General features: G+C 38.0%; 1 protein-coding gene and 1 long non-coding RNA gene across 3 annotated transcripts in view; one reads left to right on the plus strand and one right to left on the minus strand.

Moving 5' to 3' along the window:
* Window positions 1–63: 63 nt before the first annotated feature.
* Window positions 64–25,521, minus strand: part of LOC101848999 (cilia- and flagella-associated protein 65) — a gene marked incomplete in the record, with an annotated part of 42,820 nt that continues 17,362 nt past the window's right edge. The window contains 25 exon segments of the mRNA XM_005107977.2: window positions 64–1,997; window positions 2,967–3,091; window positions 3,429–3,753; window positions 4,775–4,935; window positions 5,915–6,076; window positions 7,047–7,136; window positions 8,981–9,124; window positions 9,961–10,077; window positions 10,818–10,961; window positions 11,575–11,733; window positions 12,099–12,212; window positions 12,555–12,632; window positions 13,371–13,481; window positions 13,911–14,069; window positions 15,247–15,331; window positions 15,885–16,013; window positions 16,984–17,052; window positions 18,382–18,538; window positions 19,530–19,658; window positions 20,162–20,324; window positions 21,418–21,576; window positions 22,416–22,500; window positions 23,606–23,745; window positions 24,484–24,622; window positions 25,191–25,407. Coding sequence (XP_005108034.2) covers window positions 1,835–1,997; window positions 2,967–3,091; window positions 3,429–3,753; window positions 4,775–4,935; window positions 5,915–6,076; window positions 7,047–7,136; window positions 8,981–9,124; window positions 9,961–10,077; window positions 10,818–10,961; window positions 11,575–11,733; window positions 12,099–12,212; window positions 12,555–12,632; window positions 13,371–13,481; window positions 13,911–14,069; window positions 15,247–15,331; window positions 15,885–16,013; window positions 16,984–17,052; window positions 18,382–18,538; window positions 19,530–19,658; window positions 20,162–20,324; window positions 21,418–21,576; window positions 22,416–22,500; window positions 23,606–23,745; window positions 24,484–24,622; window positions 25,191–25,407 — 3,524 coding nt within the window.
* LOC118478530 lies at window positions 3,040–4,979 on the plus strand. Of its 2 annotated transcripts, none has more exons than XR_004859105.1 (3): window positions 3,040–3,121; window positions 3,575–4,063; window positions 4,784–4,979. It is a non-coding gene; the product is annotated as an uncharacterized LOC118478530 (long non-coding RNA). The 2 variants fall into 2 exon arrangements; XR_004859104.1 differs by having other exon boundaries at window positions 3,575–4,054.

The raw sequence follows: 25,521 nt of genomic DNA on the forward strand, positions 1-25,521 counted from the left end.
TGTGGGGGGGGGGGTGGACAAACAGAGACAAAACACAATAGGACTAACACAGAAACAAACTGCTTCATTGCCATTGACAAATTTTGAAGAGTTTATTACATAATGCAGAACAGCATTGATAAACTCGCAGGGCACACATTGTTTTCAATACATTTCCAGCGGATCAGTCGTTGGATATTCATTAATTAATAACTGTAACAATACTTTGCTTCTTGTCTGTGACTCACATCTTCCACAAGTATATTTCTAGAAATATCGCTGGTTTAAAAATGTTAAGGGTTTTCCAAAGAAATGTACAATATTTTGAGATTTTAAAGTCTTTTTTAAACAAGTCAATACATAGTGAGACTATTACCAGATAAATACACTATACATACAAGTCAGTCAAAGCTTTGAAAAATACTGAATGATTGCATTCACCATTACACAACATTTACATACAAATCTATAGAGTAAAGATGTGATAAAGAATCAGTCAACTGTATCTCGACTTTCCTCTGAAAACATTCATTTGGGTTGATTACTACACAGAAGGCACTGAAGAAAACATTGCTTAATTACCAAGTATATTTGTCAAAGAGATTTGAAGAAATACGTAAAATGCTGTTTCACACACAAGAATGCTTTCCCAATCCTATCCAGATCCTAGTAATTAAAAAATATGACATACGATTCTGCTTGCACTGCATACTGCAGAGCAATCAAAATGCAACATTACATTCATAAACAATAGCCAATAAAAGAGTAAGAAGAGTAATTTCAGTGACAGCAAAAATCCAACCCTAGATTGTCGTACTCTGCCATGAGTTTTGGGTATTCCTCACATAATACAAAATCTCATTCCTCAATATTGGCAAAACTCCAAAGCAGATTTTCATCTTCCCAAATAACATCTGTATCTTTTTCAAAGCCAAGAAAACATATCATTTTTTTAAAACTAATATTATGACAGTGCTAAAAATCAAATGAAGTACTTACAAATATTACGAGAGTAGAAAATATAACAATAGGCCCTACAGGGTAAAAAAATGCACAAACATAAATCTGTCCCATGTAACAGGTTCATTTGTATCACAGTCTTTCAACATGCTACATGACAAAGTATATAGTTGATCATAGGTGACCCAGTGCTATTCATAAACACTTAGCCCCACATACACCCCATATATCATTCTTACATTCACTAACATACATCTTCAGTTTAGAGAATACCTCTTCCTTCAAAAAAATATGCACAGTGCCATAACCATAAACACAACGCATGTCTCCAGAGGTGTATTTAAAGACCTTAAGCATCCCAACATAACGATCATTTTGCAATAATTGCTGTTTCCCTTCTTTATCTTGTTCATCTCCTCATTATGATGACAGTTATTTTCATAACAATATCTAACGCATAAACATTATGATAGTATATTTTGACAATTTGGGTACAAAATGAACAGAAAATTTAAGAAAAAACTGAATCAAAATGCTCAGTTATAGTAGATCAAGTCTAAGATTTAAAGAGGAGGTAATATGACACGACAGTGGAAATTTTTATAATCCAACAAGCTGAATACTTGCTCCAAATCAGCAGAGAATGCTTCATCACATTTTTTTTTTTGTCGCCAAAAGACTTCCATTCCAAACCTACAGGTATACAAAATAATATCTTATCACAGAATCAAGGCCTTTCGCTTAATAAGAAAATGAATTATGGCAGGGAGAAAAGAAAAGACAGCAACAACAAAAAATACTTCACTGCATCATCATGTATGCTGCTATTCTAATACATTCAGAGCTTGATGTGTATTTTACATAGCTGTAGAGGCTACAGAAACAGTCCCACCAATCACTGCTGACTCTGGCGACTGTTTGCCGAGGCGCGTCGCCGTGGCATCGCGATGAACCGGGGCTTGCTGACCACGCTGTACTCACTGGACAAAGCCTCATACATCAGGTTGAGGATCGAGTTCTCCAGGACCTGCTCCATGGTGTTGCCAAACTCTGGAAGTCTGAAATCACACAGGAGATCAAATGAGAGGAATAATTGTAGGCTTGTTTGTTTTAGTAGAGGTTTTACAGCGCTCGCATCAGTATGAGGTCATATGAGCGCCAGAAGATTAGAGGTGTTACATGAGAGTAACAAACATAAAAAAGAAGGAGGGGAGAAAAGGACAATAGATGTTTGATAGGAAAGAAGAAGCAAACCACACAAGAGCATCTGCCAACCACCCACTTGTAGGCTTGTAGTTGGCTTTATGTGAAATAAAGACCATGACATACCACATATTTTTATACATGTGTATATGATGGAGATTTTAACCTAACTTTCTGTGAGTGGATCTACTGTCTTATATAGATAGCTGCATAGAGCCTGCTGTTGAGCGGGGATATGCGCTATACAAATGCTATCTATTATTATTATTATATATACATAATATCAAATAAAATCAATTTCAGTGGGCAAAATTCATCTCCATCTTATCTAAGAATCTGCTAGCACACAAGTACATACAGTAGTCAGAATAACAAATACATAGCCTTTTTTAACATCCCCAACATTACACTTTTATACATCACTTCTTGCCATCCTCTTGGCAGGGTTTTATTGGATATTCACCTGAAAATTTCATCATTGTACACTATTCCTCATAGCCGAATTCATAATGATTCATTAATTACTATCATATAGATCTATGTAGTAATATTATTGACATACCAATGTAAATAAGAAATTAGAATTGATACAGCTTTAAGTTGCCCAATTCTATGTCCCTTCATTCTCATCTATTCATTTTGTTCACAAGGATGAAAACAGATCTATGAAAATAGAGGCAGTGAATGTTTTTAACAAACTCAACTAGACAAAAGAGAATAGAAAACAGAAAAAAAATATAGGCTACAAAAGAAAGTTCCAAGTTGAGTTGTAAGAGAAAGAATGCAAACATTTAGGGAGAATGAGAGGAAGTAGAAGGTCCTACTTTTTCAGAGTCTGTTTCTCCTTCAGCAGCAGGGCCTCCTGAGTGAATCTCTTCCTCTCCTCCTCCGTCCGGGGGATGACTGTAGGAGTGGCTGGCAGGGAGGCAGACTCATGGAGGGACAAGCTCTGTAACACAAAGACCAAGAGTATTGACAGGTGAGCTGAGCCCTGCTTTCTAAACCATACTTCGGACACCCATTATCAGGAATTTTTAAATAAAAATAAAAGGAAAGTTTGTTCAGAAACATTTTTTAAGAGATAGTTTACCTCAACAAGTTCTTGCCAAAGCTACTTATTATGAATTAGAAAGCTAAACAAAAAGAGAAAATATGAATAAAGTTATAATTTTTTTTAAACCAAAATACTAATCTGGTGTTGAAAAACGATTCCTGAAAGATTTTCTTTGTCACAAGTTTATCCTGAGTTATCAGTCGTATTAGTAAGTCTAGTACTAAACACCTACCCTTTCGCTATCCGGCAAAATCAAAGTCTCATCTCCCTCCATGTCAAAATGGATGTCATTGCCCGTCACTGGCCTCGACTGCATCTCTATCTCACCCTCAATAACTTGCGAGACTTCTCTACTGAGTGAAGACTTCTTGTCCTCAGCAGCGTCTCCGTCCTTGGTCAGCTCCAGCTCTCCAACACTCTCCGCTTGTTCGTCTCTCGGGGTGCTTGACAGCGGGGCTGACGTCGGTCGCGGGGTGGCAAACTGGCGGAAGTACGGCACTGGCTCCTGCATGACCTTCTTCACTGCCTGGATGAAGTACGTGTCGTCCAGGAGGCCTCTGTGAAGGGTCAAAGTCACACAGCTTGTGTTTTGTTCTTACAATTTGGAAACTATAAGTTATTTACTTTCACAAATCGGAAAAATGTTAATAATTCACCAAATTGAGATAATAACAAGAACAATAAAAACAACAACAGGAACATTTGAGTCCAAAAGCCTAAGAGAAGATCCTTCTTATCTTCAATATGACCTTCAGCTCAGCAGACGGTAGTTTTTCAGGGAGGACAACGAAAAGGACAGGTTACCTGAAGAAGGCAGCCACCCTAGTGAGAAGCACTTTTCTCAAGGTTCATGGACAGGTGCAACAGGTTTATTTCCAACCAAACTATGCCTTACTTATTTTCCTTTCTCTCCAGCACTCACTTCGTCTAGCATGTCAATCTCCACATTTTCTTGCAACCCGTCTCTGCTCTCTCAAGCCAATGTTTAGCCTTCACTACTCCCACATTTCATTGTCAATCTTCACATATTAATAGGATTACCTCTTAGCCAAAGGTCTCATTTAAGAAATTTTTGGGATGTATATTTTCTTCTTTCCACTACAACATCCCGGAATCCTTCCTTTCATTTATAATTCATCCTTTCAGTCAATGCCACTCTCCCTCTTTTCTTTTCTCTTACCTCATATATAACATTCATTTGGACTCTTTATCTCCGAGGGGGGTAAACCCATTATGCCAGGGCCCTCTTTTGGCACGAAATCTAAAACTGACATATACATCATTAAATTGGTCATAAAATCAAAACAAGTGAACCTATTTCGACAGTTCTTGATCTACTGCATGAACTCCCAGTAAATGAGACCTGTCTTTGGCAAATACCAAAAAGCAATTTGACGTCATAGTCATCGTAAAGGAACATGCCCAAGCCTCTGCCAGGGGCTAATCGACACACAATAGTTCCGACCATGAGCTGCTGGGAGCAGCTTGTGGAAATAAGGAGTTAAACTGGATGTTTGTGAAGAGATAAATAAAGTTTCTATTTATTTACATTTTTCTTCCATCTTCCCTCCCCCATACCTGAGACAGTTCCCGAGGACACTGGCCACAATGTTGGACTCGGCCACAGAGCAGTCAATGTGGGTCGGGGCTGCGGACATCTCGGGCTGGTTCTTGTTGGACTGGCGGTCACTCAGCGTGCGGTCAACGTAGAAGTGGCAATACTCCTCAGGGAAGTTAGTCTGTAGAAATGCCACACATTGATATAATATAAATTTAGAAACATCAAAGCACTGTTTTTGTTTTTGTTTTACTAAGCATTTTACGGCACTTGCAACACAATTAGGTCCTAAAAGTGCTGAAGATAAAAAGTGCTACGTGAGAATAACATACAAAGAAAAGAAAGAGAGATGAAGACGAAAGGTGTTTAATAGGAGAGAAGGAGCAAACCCCAATAGAGCACCTGCAAGCCAACCACCAATGCCCTGTTATTATAAAGAATAAACCTCTCTTTAGAAGAGAGCCAATTAGGATGTAAGTAAAATTAAATTAATTTTCAGTGAATTTATTTCTTTAAGTATTTGTGGGTTCCAAATTTTTTCATGATTTGGGTACAGCATTTTGATGAAACATATGTCAGGCATCGTAGTGAAATCAGGTGCTCGTCAAAATAATGAAATCAAAGATACCGGTACCGCCATTTTTCAGCCAGTTTGGCAACTTTTATCAAATTTTTGTTGTTTAGCTCAACAGCTTTTATGTCAATTTGAAAACACATTTCTGTGTTGATTTTATTGAAAAATATAGATTAAAGGCACAAAAATTTTAAGTTACAATGGCAAGGACTCTCATAGTCTAAAACAGCCGTATGCACTGCTCACAGCCATACGCTCCGTATCCTGGACTCTAGCATGGAGATCATCAGGAGAGAATGCGTAGCTGTATCGGGCTCTTCCTCTCTACAGCTTTGGTGCTATGGCAGTCACCAAATTTTGGTAGTAGTTTTCTCACTAATTTTACCGTTGAAACCAGGCGGTGCCAACCTTGTTCAATCGCAAACTTTATTCAAGATAGATGAGCATTTTTTCATCAAAAGATAGACAAATGAACAAGCTTGAAGATGACACCAGTAATTCAACACGTCTAAAATTTGACAAGCGCCCGATTCCACAGCGTCGTGACATACATAATAAGGAAAATTACACAAACTAAGCCACATACCTGGAAGTGCCTGGTGTCGTGTGTCCTTGCTGTGATGCCAAGGTGCAGCAAGAACGGTTTCTGAGGCTCTGGCTTCTGCCACAGCTGGGACATTTTCTTCTGCCGTCTTCGCTCCACCTCTCGCTTCTCATCGGCTGTCAGCTGCCTTATGGGAGGTAGGGTCTGAAATGTGAAGAAAAGACAAAAATGAACAAATGATGCCAGAGAAAACAAGAAAAAACTTAAGACAGTGAGTTTATTGCAGCATACCTGACTTATCACTATATGGCATTGAGAAAAGGACAAGAGCTCAGCTGTTGCTGATTGTCATATATTGTTAAGTTGTAGTTAAAAGCAAGTAAACATCAAACCACACATATTTCTCGAGTATCAGAATGGGATAATAGTGAAACCAAAAAGAAGAATAATGAGCAATCCACACCACATATAGCATCCACCTATTCAAGTGATCATAATTCACTGTAAATTGAACCTGGAATAACTAATTTAGGACTGAATCCAAAAGAAGCATGTTTTTGTTTTTCTGATCTTCTAGAGAATGATGATCAACTTTTGACCAGTACCGCAAACAGACAAAATTGTACCTGTCCCACACACAGAATCAAATTATCAAACTAAGAAGGATAGTGGCGATTAAGTGGTACGATCGAGTCACAAATGCTCGACTGTGGTAGGGAACAAGCCAAAGGCCAGTAAAGGAAGACATACAGGTGAAGAAATGGAAACGGATTGGATATACCCTGAGGAGACCCCCGACAAGCAACATCAGACAGGCTTTGACGTGGAATCTACAAGGAAAAACGTAAGAAGGGAAGACCAAAGATGACATGGAGGCAAGTGGTACAAGCGGAAATTGAAAAGGCAGGGACATCATGGAAACAGCTAGTAAAGGATACACAGGACAGGCTTCGCTGGAGAAATGTTGTTGATGGCCTATGCTCCACTGAGAGTTAAATAGGGCAAGAGAGAGAGAGAGAGAAGCATGTTTCTGTCTTTCTGATCTTTCAGAGAATGATGATCAACTTTTGATCAGTACCGCAAACATACAAAATTTTAACTGTCCCACGCACAGAATCAAACGATTTGATGAGTGTTTTCTAAAAAAACACAAAAAAAACCCAAGAGCACAAACCTTGTATTTGCTCAGTTCTCCATCAGCAGAGACTGGCCTGCCTTCAGCAAGAGCATCCAGTTTGGAAAGACGACCAGAAGGAGGGCCATCCTGAAAAAAAAATTATACATCATGATATATACACAATATATACACATATATATGTAATGATACATGAATAAGACATAATACTTGAGAAAAGATTACATGACCCATTCTCAAAAAGTTGTTCTAGAACTGTCATAACAGCCTAAAATTCAAAAAGTCAATTTCTGCGGGGGGGGGAGGGGGGGTTCTGACTTAAATGCAATCAACAGTGCAAAGCTTTTCAGGGGTTTTTTTTGTCCAAGTTAAGAAGACAATCAGAAACAAAACTTGCACAGGACTGTTGATTAAATGTTAATCTCCTGTTCTGTGTTCTGAGAGGGACACTCTCTTTATGGATTCATACAATTAACACTGATTGTATTTTGTTGTTTTTTTTTTTTTTAAACGTAATAGCAAACAAACTTCATGTTGAAATAAACAATTTTTTAAATCCCCGTTCTTTCCTACTCTTTGTCTCTATTAAAAGTTATCAGCAATAACAGGGCCTCATCGGAGCCCAACCGGTTATAGCAGGGACAAAGGCTCGTTAACAAAGTGTAAAAAGTAAGAGAGAGAGAGAGAGAGAGAGAGAGAGAGAGAGAGAGAGAGAGAGAAAACACAGCGATGGAGCAAGCCCATGCAAGCCACGCCACTGCAAGCACACACAGCGGGTAAAGCGAGAGAGGGCTGCGGTGTGCTTCAGACTTTGATCTAGCCCTAAGCCTAGCTGCACACGCGCGTGATGTGTTGCCTGCACAAGGCCAAAACCCCTGTTCGTGGGTACTTGTGGCAAGGGAAACTACCCATGAATAAACACAGCTGGATTAGTTCACAAATGCTTACTTCCCTTGTATTTCTGATTTAACAGGGATCTGATATAACAGGACTTTTTCTCTGGTCCCACCATCCCTGTTATATCAGGTTTTCACAGTACATTGTATGAAACCAAGTCGGAGGCAATTATCTGTCTATCTAACTAAGATAAAGTTGAAACATTGTTATAGATATTCTTATATTCATAACAATCCTGGGAAGGATTTAACGAGATAACAAGGCTGTATCTGGACCAGCTCATAACATAAATACAAATCTGTACTGTCAAAGCTTTTCATTATCTAATTTGCTGTTTTACCACTAAAAAATATAAACTTTATTAATGAAAAAATTAATAAACTCAAACAAATAAAAGATTATAACGTCTGTCAAATATTACAAGTAAATTATTTACAATTTAGCAATTATTAATATTTGTGACCTGTGCTGACAAAATGAGTATTTTCTCACCATCCACAAATGGAGATATAGGCCAAAAATCGACACTGAGGTCAAATTTGTACATTTTCTATTGATGTCATATTCTTTAAGTATAACATGCCCTTTATTATTTCATACTTATAAATTGTAAAAACTTCACCTATCAGTGTGACGGAGCGATTTCCATAAGGCGCGAATCTGAGAAGTAACTCATTTCGTCAGCACCCTTCACATTTTATATATTGGACTGGGGTTCTCAGAGACAGTTTGAAAACAGCCCAATTACCACAAAATTTATTAAAGACAGTTTGAAAACAGCCCAATTATCACAATATTTATTAAAGACAGTTTGAAAACACCCCAATTACCACGATATTTATTAAAGACAGTCTGAAAACAGCCCAATAACCACATTATTTATTAAAGACAGTTTGAAAACACCCCAATTACCACAATATTTATTAAAGACAGTTTGAAAACAGCCCAATTATCACAATATTTATTAAAGACAGTTTGAAAACACCCCAATTACCACGATATTTATTAAAGACAGTCTGAAAACAGCCCAATAACCACATTATTTATTAAAGACAGTTTGAAAACAGCCCAATTACCACAATATCCACCACATGAGGGGTGCGCATGTCAGCGTGTAGGTCATGCTCGGTGATGACAAACTCGTTGAGCTGCCGGTCTCTCTCCTTCTCCCACAATGCCAGCTGTTTCCTGTACTCTGTGTGCTTGTGGAGGTCAGCCACCTGAGGAACGGAACGTGAGTTTGGTCACCATTATCATTTAAAGGACTTTTCCAGAAAATACAAATGACATTTCCAACTCGCATCTGGTTTTCACGGAGATAACGTCCTAATCCAAATACCTGAACATTTTTGTTCATTCAAATTTCAAACTAAATAGACCTACTACCAAATTAGACTCGCACAGCAAGTGGAGAAAAAAAATTGTTGTCATTGTGATTGCTGTTGCTCAAGCTCTCATTTGTGGTTTGCCATTGCTGTCATTGTCACAGCTGTTTTGCCTAATTTATTTACTGTTGCATAATTTGTGCTGCTATTGTGTCTGTTGTAGTAAATAAACTGAATGAAACTGCTCTATTCCCTAGACTTATAGTAATTTTTGTACATGTAAAAAAAGGTCCCTGCTCCTTATATGTTTGGGGTTGTTTTTTTACTTCAAAAGAGTCTTCAGTATAAGAGTCGGGGATGGGGGGAGGGGGGGAGGGGTGTTGGGTTCAATTACTACTTAACTGCTTTTTCTAAATTTTCATTATTGGAATGGGGTAGGGGAGGGGGTTAACCAATTAGATCTACTCAACTCATTCTACAAAGTAAACATGGAAAAATAATCCAGATCACTGAAATAGAAAGGAGACCGTGAAAAAATGAATATTTGAGGATCAAAATTTGAATATTATTCAATCAAATCTGAACAGGAATAGTTTGAGTGTTTCTAGTGGCCTATAGTGGAGCCGATGATAGGCCTGTATTAGTGATGAAAAAAATACTGAGCGGATCAATCGTAGCTCGCCATTCATCAAAGGGGATAAGTCTATAAGACAGCTTCTTCTTCTTCTTACCTCACACACCAGGTCCAGATCGTAGAAAGACGGGACTCCACTAGCGAGGAAGGTCACACGGCACATCTTGTACTCATTTGGAGCAATCTCACCATGCATGGGGTAGATGTTGAGGAACTGCAATAAATGACCAAATGTGAGCTGTGCTGACAAAATGAGTTTTTTCTCACATTCCACAAATGGAGATATTAGCCAAAAATCGACACTAGGGTTAAATTTGTAGATTCTCTATTGATATCATATTCTTTAAGTATAACATGCCCTTTATTATTTCAAACTTATAAATTGTAAAAACTTCACCTATCAGTGTGATGGAGCGATTTCCATTGGGTTTGAATCTGAGAAGTAACTCATTTCGTCAGCACCCTTCACAAACATTTTTGGGGTTTTTAGCCATTGTCCTGTTTGGTGCCAATATTTGTAAAGTACAATAGATGCAAAAAGTAATCTGTCTCCTACTCCCTTACATGGCTGAACCAACGGTGTTAATAAACTTCAAATTACATCCAGAAGAATGAAGTGCCTATCTTAATTTCATGTGTTCTTTTTAATATCATCATTTATTGCAAGTATAAGAGCTGACGTTTTTATAAGATATATTGACATTTATTTCAATTTTTTTAACAATAACACCAAAACTGTCCTACTTGAGGAGAGGGTTTACTAAGCTGGTCTCTGATACTGTCATGCATTAAAAGAAAAGCCTGATGAACAGCCACAAAAATCTCTCTCTCTCTCTCTCTCTCTTTCTCTCTCTCTCTCTCTCTTTCTCTCTCTCTCTCTCTCTCTCTCTCTCTCTCTCTCTCTCTCTCTCTCTCTCCTCGTAAATCGTTTCCTCCTCATAGACTGCCTCTCACCTGTGTGTCAGTCTGTGACGTGACATGCCACTCAAAGAAGATTGACCTCTCCTTGGACTTGTTAGTGATGAACACCATCCGTCTCGCTTGGCTGAACAGGGGCATGTTACCAAAGGATATCCTCTCCATAGACAGATACCCAAGCTGCAGAAGATTTCAGAAAGAGAGTGAGTGGAGAAATGTCATGCATGATGTAAGATCAATCAACAGTTGTTTTTTTGTGACACCACAAAAAAAATACTCGGTATAATTGACATGATGGGGTAATTTTTCCAAATTCACTAAGCTTTAAAATAAACCCAAAAGCCTCTTCATAAACATACAAAATGCTTATGGTTGGCCATCTGTTCAGAGGTACTTAGCACAAATTGTTTCATGTATTTTTATTGCAATTTTTAAATCTGTGAATTCAGTTGCATGTGCTCCAGAAATATTTTGTCAAAATTCAAATTCCAAATGTTTTTAGAAAAGTGAGAAAAGATACATAATTTGGGGACAACTTTTAAAAGAATGAAACAGTTTTTTTTCTCAGTCCTGAAAATCTATCGTCTTTATCTCTCCTCTGTCTTTTTTGTGTATGTTACTCTCTTGTAACACATCCATTTTTCAGCACTTATATGACCTTATTGTGTTGCAAGTGCAATAAAACTCTTACGAAACTAAAAGTCCTGAAAAATGTTGCTTTGTGGGCAGAGAACAGTTGAACAGCTTTTCGGCATAATAAATGACAACCATGGAACAAACAGAAAACTCTCACCTGTCCAGGTATTTCTGCACTCTGCACACTCGGAACTCCACACATGTCCGGCTGGTCAGAGAAGGGCATCGTGTCTCCCATGATCCTCTTGTCATAGCCGATCCCTGTGAAGGTCACAATAGCTGTGTCCCCGTTGTGAACTTTGATTGGAATGTCAACCTGCGAATCACAAAGAGATGAAAAATATGATACCTGACATTTATATAGTGCTCTACTCTAATAAAAGAACACAGGCTCTGAGCACTTAAAAAATTAACTATTATCAAGCTTACTCACCACAAACTATAACTTAACTCTTTATCTTCGAAGGGGGGTAAACCAGCTGTGCCAGGGCCCTCTTTTGGTATGTAATCTAGAAGTGACATATGCGTTACTAAATTCACCATTAAATCAAAACAAGTGAACATATTTCGATTTGCCGAAAAGTAATTTAACATCACAGTCGTCATAAAGGAATGTTCGCAAGCCACTGCGAGCATCTTGGCGGAGATAAGGAGATAACTGAACACAGTATCGCAACTCACCATGTATGTTTTGGCCTCCAGAGGGAAGAACCTCCATTCAATGGCCACAGCTCTGCCTGGGGGAATCTCTCCACACGGGTTCAAACACTCAAAGATTGGCTGGTCAAAGTTTTCCTGGACAAAGTAGAAACAAAGGAAAGATATTTCAAGCTCCACTAAATCCAAGCTGAACAAATATGACTGAATTTTCTAATAGGACAATAATTAAAATAGACTATCGGATATCCTCTCTCACAATATTCTCAACAAAACACACAAAAAAACATTAACGATACTGATAGTTTGATTATGTAATTCTTACAAGTTTTTAAAAAAATAGAAGTTACCCTAACGTGTTGGTTCCGTGATTCAGTCTGAAAACGTACCTCAGTGAGCGAAAATAATACAGACTACCACGGAGCTCATCAGCGAAGTATAAAGTTTAAAACTTTTGAAAAAGAAAAGTTTTCGCCTCACTTGTCTGATGATATCCAGGGGTGTGAGGTCACATTCATAGTTGACTGGGACAGCTCCTCCATTGTACAGCTCATACACCTGCACAATATCATATTTGGAAAGTGGGCTTTGAGTAACACAAAACTATACAACATTCAAATCATGGCCACAGGTCGTGGTCAGCTTGAAATACAAAAGAAACAACAAATATTTCATCCGAAAGAATTGTAAATTATAAAGGGTTCAAACACTAACCTGGAAAAACAATGAAAAGACAGACAAAAAAATGATGTAAGCAACTTATAGGCAGAATCGTTGAACCATTCACAATGATAAGAAATACATCTATAGTTTAACTTTGTTGTTATTAACCAAGGCATAACACGCATCTCTATCGATTTATTTTTGTTGAGACTTTGTTGTTATTGTCCCAGGTATCAGATTGTAAATCGACACAATTTAATTCATTTAGCACACAGGCCTCTTTGGCTTTGTCTGTAAAGGAAAATTCTGCCAAAGTGAGGACCTACTCCATGGCAGGAGGACAGACACAATGAAATATCTTCCAAAATTGGGAAATCAACCTCACATCTTCTGCATGCAAAGAAAAATGAATCGAATCATTATTCATCACATGCCAGTAAGCCTGGTAGAGTGCTGTTGAAGCTAGAGAGGTGAGCAGAGTAAGCCTGATTCCCTGTACGGATTTCTCTGTTGACATCCACCCCTTTGGCGCTTATATGACCTTATGCAGTTGCAAGCGGCGTAAAACCTCTACTAAAACAACATAACCCCGGGATAACACAAACAGAAGAAATTAAACGAATGAACACACACCTGTTTAGGACTGATCTTCTCCCCAACCGGCACTGGATTGAACGTGTGTTTGTTGGACGGGAAGTGGATGTAGGGCTTCTCCGGCTGCACTGTCACACCAACAAAGTTCAGCTGAAACGTTCAAAACCAGAGACATCAGAAATGAGTAAAGTTCATGATTTTACACATTGCGGGGAGGGGTTCAATAGACGATAGAGAAGTGATGCTCCCAAAATTATGATAAAATCTTGACCTCATTCATGATACATTTTAGACTTATCAAAGTTTAATATACTATGAGCAAAATAAATAATAAACCAATCTTTAAAAAACACTTTCAGATAACATATATTATGTTTACTATATGATTCAGAAATTATTCCATCATTATTTTTAGTGCGCAACATTTCACACCAGCAGACTGTTTTGAGCTTTTGGGCTTCAACCGGACACAAACGGAGGAGTAGGTTTGGACAGAGCAATCAATGTACAGTGCTTCGCTTCAAAGCAAAACAATTACGACAAAAAGTAAAATGCAAATTTATCAAAATATCATCATACCATTATTTCCCTTCCCTTGGCCAGTTTGAGCAGCACAGGGAGTCTGTCGGTGCCGGCCATGGTGTGCTGGTAGCTGAAGGTCACCGTGATTTGCTCCCCAGGCCTCAGGGTGCCTTTCTTTGGGGTCACGGAGAACAGCTTGTTGTCCATGACTTTCATCTGAAGAATATCAGTAAGTAATTAATCAATAAGTAAATAATCCAAAAGTTATTATAAATAAGTAGTAATTGTAATTAATGAGTAATTAATCAATAACTAACAATCAATAAGTAACAATCAATAAGTAATAACCAATACGTAATCAATCAATACATAATCAATCAATACATGATCAATCTATAGGTAATTAATTAGTATGGGATAATCAATAAGTAATAATCAATAAGTAATTAATTAACAACTAATAATCAAAAAGTACAAATCAATAAGTAACTACAGTCAAACCTGCCATGGTGGTCACCTGTATAACATGGCCACCTGTACAATCGGCCACTTTCCATTTCCCCCCTTCCGTTTTTTTCTATATAGTTTAACTGTGTAAAACGGTCACATGTCCAACTGGGCCGCTGCCACCTTATTTTATCTACCTTCAGCCAACTTTACCTGCCTCAGGCGGTCAGGCGTGGTCTCCATTCACCAGATGCTTTGTCATAAATTTTATATCGGCCCCTGACGCTGTGGACGGGCCATCATAATCCACTCACCTGTCGTTATTGTCAGTCCCTTCAATGAATGTTTACCCATGTCGACCAATGGGTTATAATAAATTTTCAAGTGCTGTTGAGGGAAGCATGTGATCCGTCATAACCGACAGTATAAGCCCCGCCCACAACTCATGCAAAAATCGTAAGTGAGGTGACAGGTCACTGTTTTGTTTACCTAATCTGTAACAAAGTAACAATGGGTGTTGACAGAAGCGTGGCTCGTTCTCCAAGTGGTGGCCACCCATGTGTTTGTTTTACCATGGCACTCGGTCTTCATCGTCTTACATTCGTTTATCTTACCCATGCGCAGAATCAACAACAAATAAAAAGCTAACCAAAAAAACAAGAAAAAATCAACAAAACAACAACAAAAAACCCTTCTAACACCTCTCCACCCTTCTTTTTCAAAAGAAAACAAAAACCCTTTTAAATTCCCCAGACGGCAGTCCTAAGCCTGAGTTCAGTCCCGGTTTGGACCTCCAAAGAGAATGGTTTGCTTTCTTCATTTTGCTCAGTCTTGCCTAAGACGGCCACCTGTGTTATACAGCCACTTTTCTCCTTGACAATGCGTGGCCGTTTTACACAGGTTCCACTGTAAAAAATTTGTTATATCAGACAATATGGCAACTTACATCATGTAATTCATCCTGGTCACAGTCGCCAGATTCTGTCCAATAGCCCAACTCCATCTGAATGTCCCGAGGAAACATGAAGGCCCTGTAAAAAAGAAACCATGAAGCGGAGTCCATTATAATCTCTTCATGTAAACGAAAAAGAAAAAGGAGAGCCCTGAATTTTCCTTTACTTTCTGTGTTGAGTGGGAATATATCTTTTCTTCGTCACTCTACAGTGTCACTGTGAAGTAAATTAAAAGTTCCTTCCAATCCAGCACCTCCCATACAATCATCACTTACCACAGTTTCAAAAACTTTCAACAGAAATTTTATTGACATAAGGCTTTTCGAGTCTAGTCTATACAATATTTTATATCAGTAACCTTGAATAAAAATACAGTCGAGCTTGTCTAAGACAGCCACACATTGGCAAGGAGAAAAGTGGTTGTTTCTGGCAGGTGGAGTCACTATAATGGTTTTTAAAAATGCAAGGGGAAAAATAGAAAGTGGTCATTTGTACAGGTGATTGTATTATACAAGTGGCCATTAGACCATTTTGACTGTACTAACTTTTATTGCACGTTCCTGCATTTACAAATTAAGCTCAACTGTAATTACTCTGAAAAACAGCATGTATAAAAAAAACATCCTCTCACCATTCACATGGCACAGTGCCGTTGTTGTCAAAGGAAATGCTCACAGTACAAGCCTCTGAACCCAACGGAGCAGCTGAGAAGTTGAAGTCCAGAATAGCTCGAGTCATGACACTTGGCCGTTTCCTCGTACTGAAAAAAAAAGAGCATAGAGGATATTATCAATTATAGACTACAATACAAGATTTGCACAGAAAGGAAACGGAACTTCATAAAATATGTAAGGATTTTTTTGTTTCTCCCTTTTATTGATCAGAATACAGTACATTGCATTTTGGAATGTATAAGTTAAATCAATATCAAATCAATTTTGAATTAATAAAAGGACAATTTATATAGTTGTATTTATATAAAAATGACTGAAGACCAATGAGCTCACTAAAAAGATGTGGTGGCTGAAAAGAAAAAATGGTGACAAGAGCAAGTGGCTGTATGCCTTAGTAAAATTACACACTTGAATTTACACAGCAAGAGAAAACCTGAACTATGGAAAGCACAGTAATTTCCTAAGTAAATGAAGGCATTATAATACTTATCAATGTTCAAATCTTTCTTCAAGTTTTTAAGGATTTTTGTGGGGGTGGTTAAATTCTGTTTGTTTTCTATTAGTGTTTTTTTGGTATATCAATTGCTTTCAGACCCTGCTTGGATCTCAACATCCAACATTTTCGTGTCAAGTTAGTTCATAAAGACTGGCCAGCACATTTGTTTTTAAAAAATGTTGGCAGAAAGGAGTCAAAGTGACGATAGTGAAAACTAAAATACCCCTAATTTTTACAAAAGCCTGATCATTAACATTAGGACATAACAACTGGATTTGAGGGAGGGGGTTGCTTTGATATAAATAGAACAACAAAAAGACAAAGACTACAAAAAAAGCAAAATACAGTCACGCACAGATAACACGTTCACAAAAAAACTCATAAAATCATGGATAGCTCGTACAAATTGCCATTTTTCAGATTCATATCTCTTTTATCTTTCGTTATCGGTTGACCCTTTTTGTGGATGTGTCAAATACATTCGTCAACACCCAACATGTCTTGAGTTATCCGTTCCCAACAACTGTACACGTAAAAATAATCGACAGACTGGAATTTACCTGTGCCTCGTAGCAATGTTGTACATCAGCTCATCAGATGAAGGATCTGAATCCAGGTAGGCATTCAAGCTGTGAGAAAAGGAAAAAGTCAAGGAAAAAAGTTATCATTTTTTAGAGTAGGCTACTACTTACTTTTTTACTTTTTCATCCTCCGTTGCCGTTAAGCGTCGAGGGGAGATTTTTTTTTTGTGAGTAAAACATAGAAATAATAGTCAATATTTTGTGAAGGTCAAAAATTTAGTTATACCTATAAAAATTAATACAGAAGTATAATACAGAAGTAAATGTGAGGCAGCATGGTGAAATCAGGTGCTTGTCAAAACACAGAAATCGGAGAAACAGGCATTTTTCTGAAAGTTAGGAAATTTTCATCAAATATTTATTTTTGGGCTCAACCTCTTTTAGGTCCGTACAAAAACACATTTCCATGTGAATTTTACTTAAAAACATTGATTAAAGGAACAAAATATGTCATTTTTCTGTTTCCAAGGACTCTTTAGCTACTGGAATTACCAAACTTTGGCGGCCATTTTCTCGCTAATTTCACCACTGAAACCAGGCAACCTCACTTCCTTCAATTGTAAATATCTTGCGTTCTATTCAAGATAGATAGATTTTTATTTCATTTAAAACAGGGCGAATAAATCAGCTTTCAGATGACACCAATAACTCCACATGCGCAAAAACTGACAAGTGCCTGATTCCATTGCTTTGCGACACAAATGTGATGAATTAGGAGACATAAATACTAGAAACAAATAATTATGTACTTTAGGTATGCTAAAGAATGGTAAAACATATACTATCTTTTAGACACTGCTGCAGAACAAATTAGCACCAACTGCAATACATCCACCACTAATTGCATTTGAGAAAAGAGAGTTTCAAAAACCATCTGATCAGAAAAAATAAACTGAACCATCTCATTGAGCATGAAAATCTTTAAGCACTGCAGAAAATGCCAACCAGTAACTGTGGTGTAATAGTTAGGTGTTTCCCTCTGAGTTCAATTCCCATGAGTGGACAATTTTATCAAGAACCTCCGTCTTTCTGGTGGGATGTTGTATCCTCTCAGCCTGACAGAAGGGTCAGAAGCCCGTCTTCTAAATGATCTAAACTGTATCGATAGGGGATAAAAACACCTGCTTAAAAAAAAAAATGTTTTTTAAAACCATGAGTGCACCCTCCCTCCTTTCCCCACTCTCAATTTGTAATACTAGTATTTTTCTACGAGAAAGACACCAAATACTGTTGAAAAAGAAAAAAAGAAAAGAGGTGAGACTTTTTAAAATCTAAATTGTGTCAATGGGGGCATAAGAACAACCACATAAAAAAAAAGCAACAAACAAACAAAATAACAAAACAAAAAAACAAAACAAAACAAAAAAATGTCCATACTTGTCAATGGAGAAGAGGTTCCACAAGGCCTTTTTGCTGATGCCCACAGCACTGCCCAGGGAACGGATGTCGGTGACAGACATGACCGGGTACACGCCGGTGGCCAGCAGGTGCATCAGATGTTGGGGCTCCTCCACTGCTGGGTGGGCCACTTCTCCTGCACAAATGATAACATGGGAATACAGTGACTGGTTTCTCCTTGTTCTTCTTTTTCTTCTTCTTCTTGTTTTTTTTCTTCTTCTTCTTTTTCTTCTTCTTCTTCTTCTTCTTCTTCTTCTTCTTCTTCTTCTTCTTCTTCTTCTTCTTCTTCTTCTTCTTCTTCTTCTTCTTCTTCTTCTTCTTCTTCTTCTTCTTCTTCTTCTCCTTCTCCTCCTCCTCCTCCTCCTTCTCCTCTTCTTCTTCTTCTTTTTCTTGTCCTTGGGGGGTGTTTTTTAAGTTCCTTTTCTCATTCTCTGTCTCCTCCTCTGCTGCCACTACCTCCTTCTCCTCCTCCTCCTCCACTTTCTCCTCCTCCTCTGCTTCCCTCACTGCCTCCTCCTTTTCCTCATCTTCCACCTCCTCCTCTTCCTCCTCTTCCAAAAAAGCAGACGACACATGATCATTCCTTTTTCAGCTTGAGTCAATCATAAAACCAGGCCAGTCTTATTCTCCATTCTTCCCAGCCCCCAAGTACATAGCTCTAACAACATGTTGAAATTATGAAAGGGAACATTGTAAGACTGAGACTCAGCAAATTTTTAAAAAGACACATAAGCAGCTCCATTACTTACTTTACTTGTCTGATCCAGAAATCATTTGAGCTCTTGCCCTTTGACTTACTTTCTATAAAGCTTTAGTGATTCCCTGTGAGGTAGTATAATAATAATAATAATAATAATAATAATAATAATAATAATAATAATAATAATAATAATAATAATAATAATAATAATAATATATAACATTTATATAGCGCATTTCCAAAAAGTAGCTCAATGCGCTTTACATTGGACTTCTCTGTTGACATCCACCCCTTGGCGCTCATATGACCTTAAGCAGTTGTGAGTGCAGAAAAACCTCTACAAAAAATAACTAAAAGCTTAAGTCATATCATTTGAAACATACATTTTCTCTAACAAGAAAATTCCACAAACCTGCGTAGAACTCACCATGTGGGGTGACCAGCTGATAGCTGATGGCATACTGGTAAGCCACACGCTTCATGGGTCTGACCACAGCTGTGACCAACTGCTTGCTTCTGGCCGGGAGGACTCCCTCCATGATGTCAAACTCCAGGCCTAGGGGAAAATAACAGAGCAATTGTGTTACGATGCTGTGGAATCATGTGGTCATCAGTTTATCGGCATATAGAGTCATTGGTATTGTCTGAAAGCTTATTCATTTGCCCTGCTTTCGATGGGAACAAAACTATCCACCTATCTTGAACAGAAGTTGAGATATATAAATGATTCAAGGAGGTGAGGGTCACTAGGGGTCAGAGGTAAAATTAGCTAGAAAATGGCCACCAAGGTTTTGTGAATCATTATCTTATTGTTATCTTAACTAAAATAACCTTATCTTACATATTAGCATCACAATATATTTTTTCTCTTCTTACCATTATGGCAGTTAGTCCTTTTTCTGTCTTACCATTCCATCATAATTATAAGCTGTCAATATTTATCACTTTTAATTTATTATTATCTTGTCTAACCTATATAATAAATTATCATTATCTCATATTATCACTATGTTATCGTATCATTAATTTACCATCTTTTCTGAGCCTAGACTGACTCACCTGGTCTTTCACTTCGACCAGAGCCCGCCTTATCCCCATCTTCGGTTCCGTCTATGATCAGACGGAAGTGGAGACTGCAGCCACTGTTGTTGAACAGGGTGATGATTCGAGAGGAGGAGCTGCCCACCACAATGTCTCCAAAGTCCAAGTAGCTGAGGTCAGTCTGTATGAGAAACATTGCATCAACTTCAAATAAACTCTGAAGATAAAAATCAATCGTGAACTTCTAAACGGTACTGTCAGAAACATTGCATCAACTTCAAATAAACTCCAAAGATAAAAATCAGTCATAAACTTCTCAACGGTACTGTTAGAAACATTGCTTCAATTTTATATCAACTGATCAGTGTAACACCCCATCATACATCACTTTTCAATACATCAAATGGCAGAGTTTACACTAAATAGTCAATATAGACGCCTAAGGTAAAACATAGTCATTAACTTCTCAATGCTATCTGCTATATGACTTCATATAGCTTAGAAAAAAAAAAGCAAAGACATTTCAGAGTGAGGACTTTTGTTTTGAACGGGATTTTATAGGACATTAGAATTAAAACTTTCATTTCTCATATAACTTGAACCAAGAAATCAAGTAATAATAATAATAATAATTGCATTTATATAGCGCATATTCATGCTCAAGAGCATACTCTATGCGCTTTACAACTATTATTACCCCAGCAGACCCTCTGAGAACACTCTGAAACATACTCGGCTTCGGCGGAAGCATACAGTGCAAGCTGCAGATTTCACGCGCTCAAACACTATCAAACTGACAAGATCGTTCACTGTCTATAGCCGGGTACCCATTTCCACCTGGGTGAAGTGAGGAAAATTTGTGCAAAGTGCCTTTCCCAAGGAGACAACGTCGGGCCCCTGATGGGATTCGAACCAACGACCTAACGGTTGCGAGTCCGAGAGCTTAACCACTAAGCCACCGACGTCAATAAGTAGCAAAATCATAAACTTTTTTTTCTTTCAGCAAATAAACATAAATTCAGTAAATTGAAAAACTGATATTGGCACTTTCATTGTTCTCTCAATGAACAAACGATCTCAACGCAATTATTTACACAATCACTGAGTGAAGTATTCTCAAATATACCCTGATTATTTAGAATCCATGATGGACTGACTTTTCAAATTGTTTCCTCTTTAGAGGTAAACATTTCACCTACACTATTTCCTCACCATAATATCTAATCAGTGTTTAACTACACCCCAAAAATATCTTTCAATGACTAATCAATCACCTGTATGTCTCCCAATGAGCCTTCTCCGACAACCCGGATAGAAAATTTCCGTTTCTTCCCTCCTGATGACGTGGCACTCAGCCCCTGGCCCCAGGCCACCAGACAAGGTTTCAGCACATACTTCCTCTCCTCTCCTGGGATGAAGGACCAAGTTTGCATCTGTAGACCACAAAATATAAGATAAATAAGACCATTTAATTTAAAAATTGTTCTAGGTGTGGATGAGCGGGGAAAAAAATCACTATGACCTGATCTAATTTTTTAATGCTGAGCAGCATTTGTTTTTATCACAATCATAAATAATTGGAAGCTCTATGTTCAAATGAAATCTTTGTCTGAGCCACAAATGAGAACAATCATTTCTTCTAATCTCTAAAAACAATATTTAGCTAATATAAGAAGACAATGTACATCAAACTCAGGAGACATAAGAAGTTGCACTTCACTTTTTCTTCTTCTTCTTCTCGATCGCATCACATTTGAAGTCTGGTATCTGTCATAAATTGGGCCGTCCTGCTCAGTTCATCTGTCAGCCCGTATAGCTTCTCTTTCAGCGTCAGTGGGGTTGGCCACGTTTCCTGTCTCAGGGCCCTGTGTGTCTTGCAGTGCTGACGGATCTGTTCAACAGTTTGGTCCGACTCTCCACACTGGCATTTTGGTGATTGCACTAGTTTAAAACATTTGTACATATGTTGTCTCAGTCTTGTGTGTTGTGTCCTTAGTCTGAAGATAATCACTTGTTCTTGGCGGGACAGCTCATGGCAGCCAACTGGTGTCTGAGGTGCTTTAAATAATGTATTTATAATAGTTTTTATTTATGTGTAGTTAACGCTTATGTCTGGTTGCTCTTTCTGTGCTTCTAGTTTGGCCATCCTGTCTGCCTGCCCATTTCCCAAGACACCACAGTGTTGCACTTCACTTTTCTTTAAAGGTTAAATTAAGTAAAGCTTAGGATGGCTAGATAAATATAATAATATGGTTAAAAATAAACTACTCACAAGAGATTGATTTGGCTGAATGACTCCATTGTCTGGTTCCACCTTCAACACCTTACGGTCTTCATAGTCTAACTGCCACTGGAATCTGGAAAAAGAGAGATTAATCAGGCATGGCATATTGTTGATGTAGGAAGTTAAAGAATAGAGCTTCATGTTAAGGAAAAAATAACATGATGATGGCCACACAGCTCCAGACACAATCAACACAGTTTAGTAACATTGAAAAAAAGAAAGTGGCGCAGATCTTCCACCAACCTCCTTTGTCTTCTTCTCAGAGAAGAAAAGACAACTTTCCTCTTCCATATTCCTTGTAATGACAGGCAAACAAATTATAAACACTTTAACCCTATCCGTACGCCCTGGGGGTCATTTTGTGCCCCCGGAGTTGTATTCTTCACATTTTAGAATACTTCTAGTATGAAAATCTCTTTGAAGCTTTCAGTATTTCTCAAAAAATCGTTTTGACAGAATGCTATGTAAAGCGTACGGATCGGACTAACGAATAAATTTCCTCTTTGGAAAGTGGTGGCACAGAGTTCCCCACATCGTATGGATAGGACAGTAAAACACGACATATGGATAGGGTTAAAAAATTCATTCACAGGGTGGCACAGAGTTCCCCACATCGTATGGATAGGACAGTAAAACACGACATATGGATAGGGTTAAAAAATTCATTCACAGGAAATAACAATCTAATCATAAAAAGTTTGTTACCCAAGAGTGACAAAAGATTTTCTCTCCCTCATCCACTCACACACCTCACATCCATCTCCTGATGTACACAAGGCCGAATGTTTACAAAAAGAAAGAACACATAAAATGACAAATAAAATACTTCCCAGTTTAAGAAACATTCAACACAGGCTTAAAAAAGTCTTGCTTATCGATCAATGTTACAGTTTCTATAAATTATTATCACACACATTTGTGTCACCAAGCGGTGGAATCAGGCACTCATCAATTTTTGACCATATTTAGTTATTGGTATAATCTTAAAGCCTGTTCATATGCCTTGCTTTTGATGAAGAAAATACACATTTATCTTGAATAGAATTGAAGACGGAAACAAGAAAATTAATAAAAATTGCCAGACGGGCAAAAAAAATGTCAGTTTCTTCAGTTTCATTATTAAGATCAGCACCTGATTTTACCACGATGCCCCACATTTGACATTTAAAGACAATTACCTGAGAGGGATGCGGGAGACATTCTTGAAGCCATACGTCCTAGAGGACTGAGTGCCCACACAGGTGGGCTTGAAGTACATGGAGCCTTCATTGTCCAGCAACACTTCTGCTGACTCAGCGGATCCACTCAGGTGAATGAGCTGAAATAGATTATAGTGTACACATTTAAAATACATGTCTTTTCTTTAGTAGTAGTAGTAGTATAGGGTTTTACGGCGCTCACAACTGCTAAGGTCATATGAGCGCCTTTTCTTTAGGAATACAGAATATATACAGAGTAGTGAAAACTCAAAATTAACAATAACAACTGATGTTTTGTTTTTCTGTTTAAGAAATGACGGATAGTATACTTAGGTTTTAAACCCCTTTGTGACGTATGATTTGTTCAAACTTTTACTGCACCCAATTTTCTGGTAAAATTCTGTTCAGAGCTATCGTAGTGCAGTTATAAAATCCCGTACGGTGTGTGTAGTAAGATCCATACGATTGCCGTAATCAGCTGATTTTAGGACGTACATTGTACGGGAGGACGGCATCTTGGCACACAATGTTGGATGTACGAGAGCTGTCACCAAGGGGTTAATAAAACACTACTCCCTCGTTCAGTTCAATTATTTGATTGAGGAAACATGATCTATTCCAAAGATGAATAATTCATGCTTGTATGTGTGAGTGCGTATGTAAAAGGAGGAGGGGTTGGGGATGGGAGGCAGATGTATGTGACGTTTGTATGTTTCTGTGCATGAGAGAATGTTCACATTTCTGCATTTCAGCAGGGTGAAAAGAGTACTTCTGAGAGAACTTAGAATTAATGCATACAAGTGTAAGGAAATAATACTTGCAACTAAAAGACAAAATTTCCTGACTGAGCCTCTCACCTGATCATACTTTTCATTATCGTTGAGCCTCAGTTTGAGATCATGCTGGAAGGCATTCACCACACTAGGGGTCATGCGGATAGTAAAGATCTGGTAGCCTGACTTGAGAATACCCTGACTTGGCTTGACAGCAAAGGTACTAAGAAATACAGAAGAAAAAAAAGAAAATGAGGTTTCCAAGAAAACCATTTCTCTTCTTGTTGCAATATAACAGCGACTCAACAAAGATAGTCAGTCTTAAAACATCGTGGCACAGAATCTCCAGACTTTTCAGTTCTCTTCCACTTCACAAAGTCTTAAAATAAAACAACACACTATAAACATACTATACACTTCGAGAACAAGTGTTTGGATATATAAAAATAAATCAGTGACAGAAAATAAACTTTAAGAATGATCTTTTATTAGAATTGAGTTTAATGCTTTCAGCTTTGGTTATCTCATCATGCCACATTAATTAGGAGCTTTAATGGCTAAAAATTCCAGCAGTGTGCTTCATCAAGTACATTACACAAAATGTTATCACATTTCCACTTCTATAAAAAGCCCTACGGTATGTTAGAAAAAAGCATTAATAAATAAGTGTGAATAAAACAAGAAAAACCTTTAAAAACTTGCATAATTTAGAAATGTTATGATGAGTACAAAAAGATACAGCAGTTACAGAAGTAATTATTTCTTTTAAAACATATTAAGAAATAACTTACTCTTTTTTAGACTCTTTCGTGCCACATCGAGACTTCACTGGGAGCTGGTTTTTGAGGCTCTCTGTCAGGTCGTATGTTATAGGCATCTCCCCGGTGTTGCCCATGACGACGGTGCGATAGGTAGCTTCTCCTGTGTTGATGGCAGGGAAAACGACAACGGGCGGCACAAGGGCTGTGCGAGGCAGGAACGTCTCGTTGTTCGGCATGAATGTGTGTGCTGTGGTGTGAGTGTAAGATAAATATAAGATAAAAGACTGGGTGGGTCATTGAGGCTTTCACAACCCTCATTTTGCAGAGGAGGAGGAGGATGAGGAGGATGAGGAGGAGGAGG

Source organism: Aplysia californica, unplaced genomic scaffold, assembly GCF_000002075.1.
Source record: "Aplysia californica isolate F4 #8 unplaced genomic scaffold, AplCal3.0 scaffold00647, whole genome shotgun sequence".
Lineage (NCBI taxonomy): Eukaryota > Metazoa > Mollusca > Gastropoda > Aplysiida > Aplysiidae > Aplysia > Aplysia californica.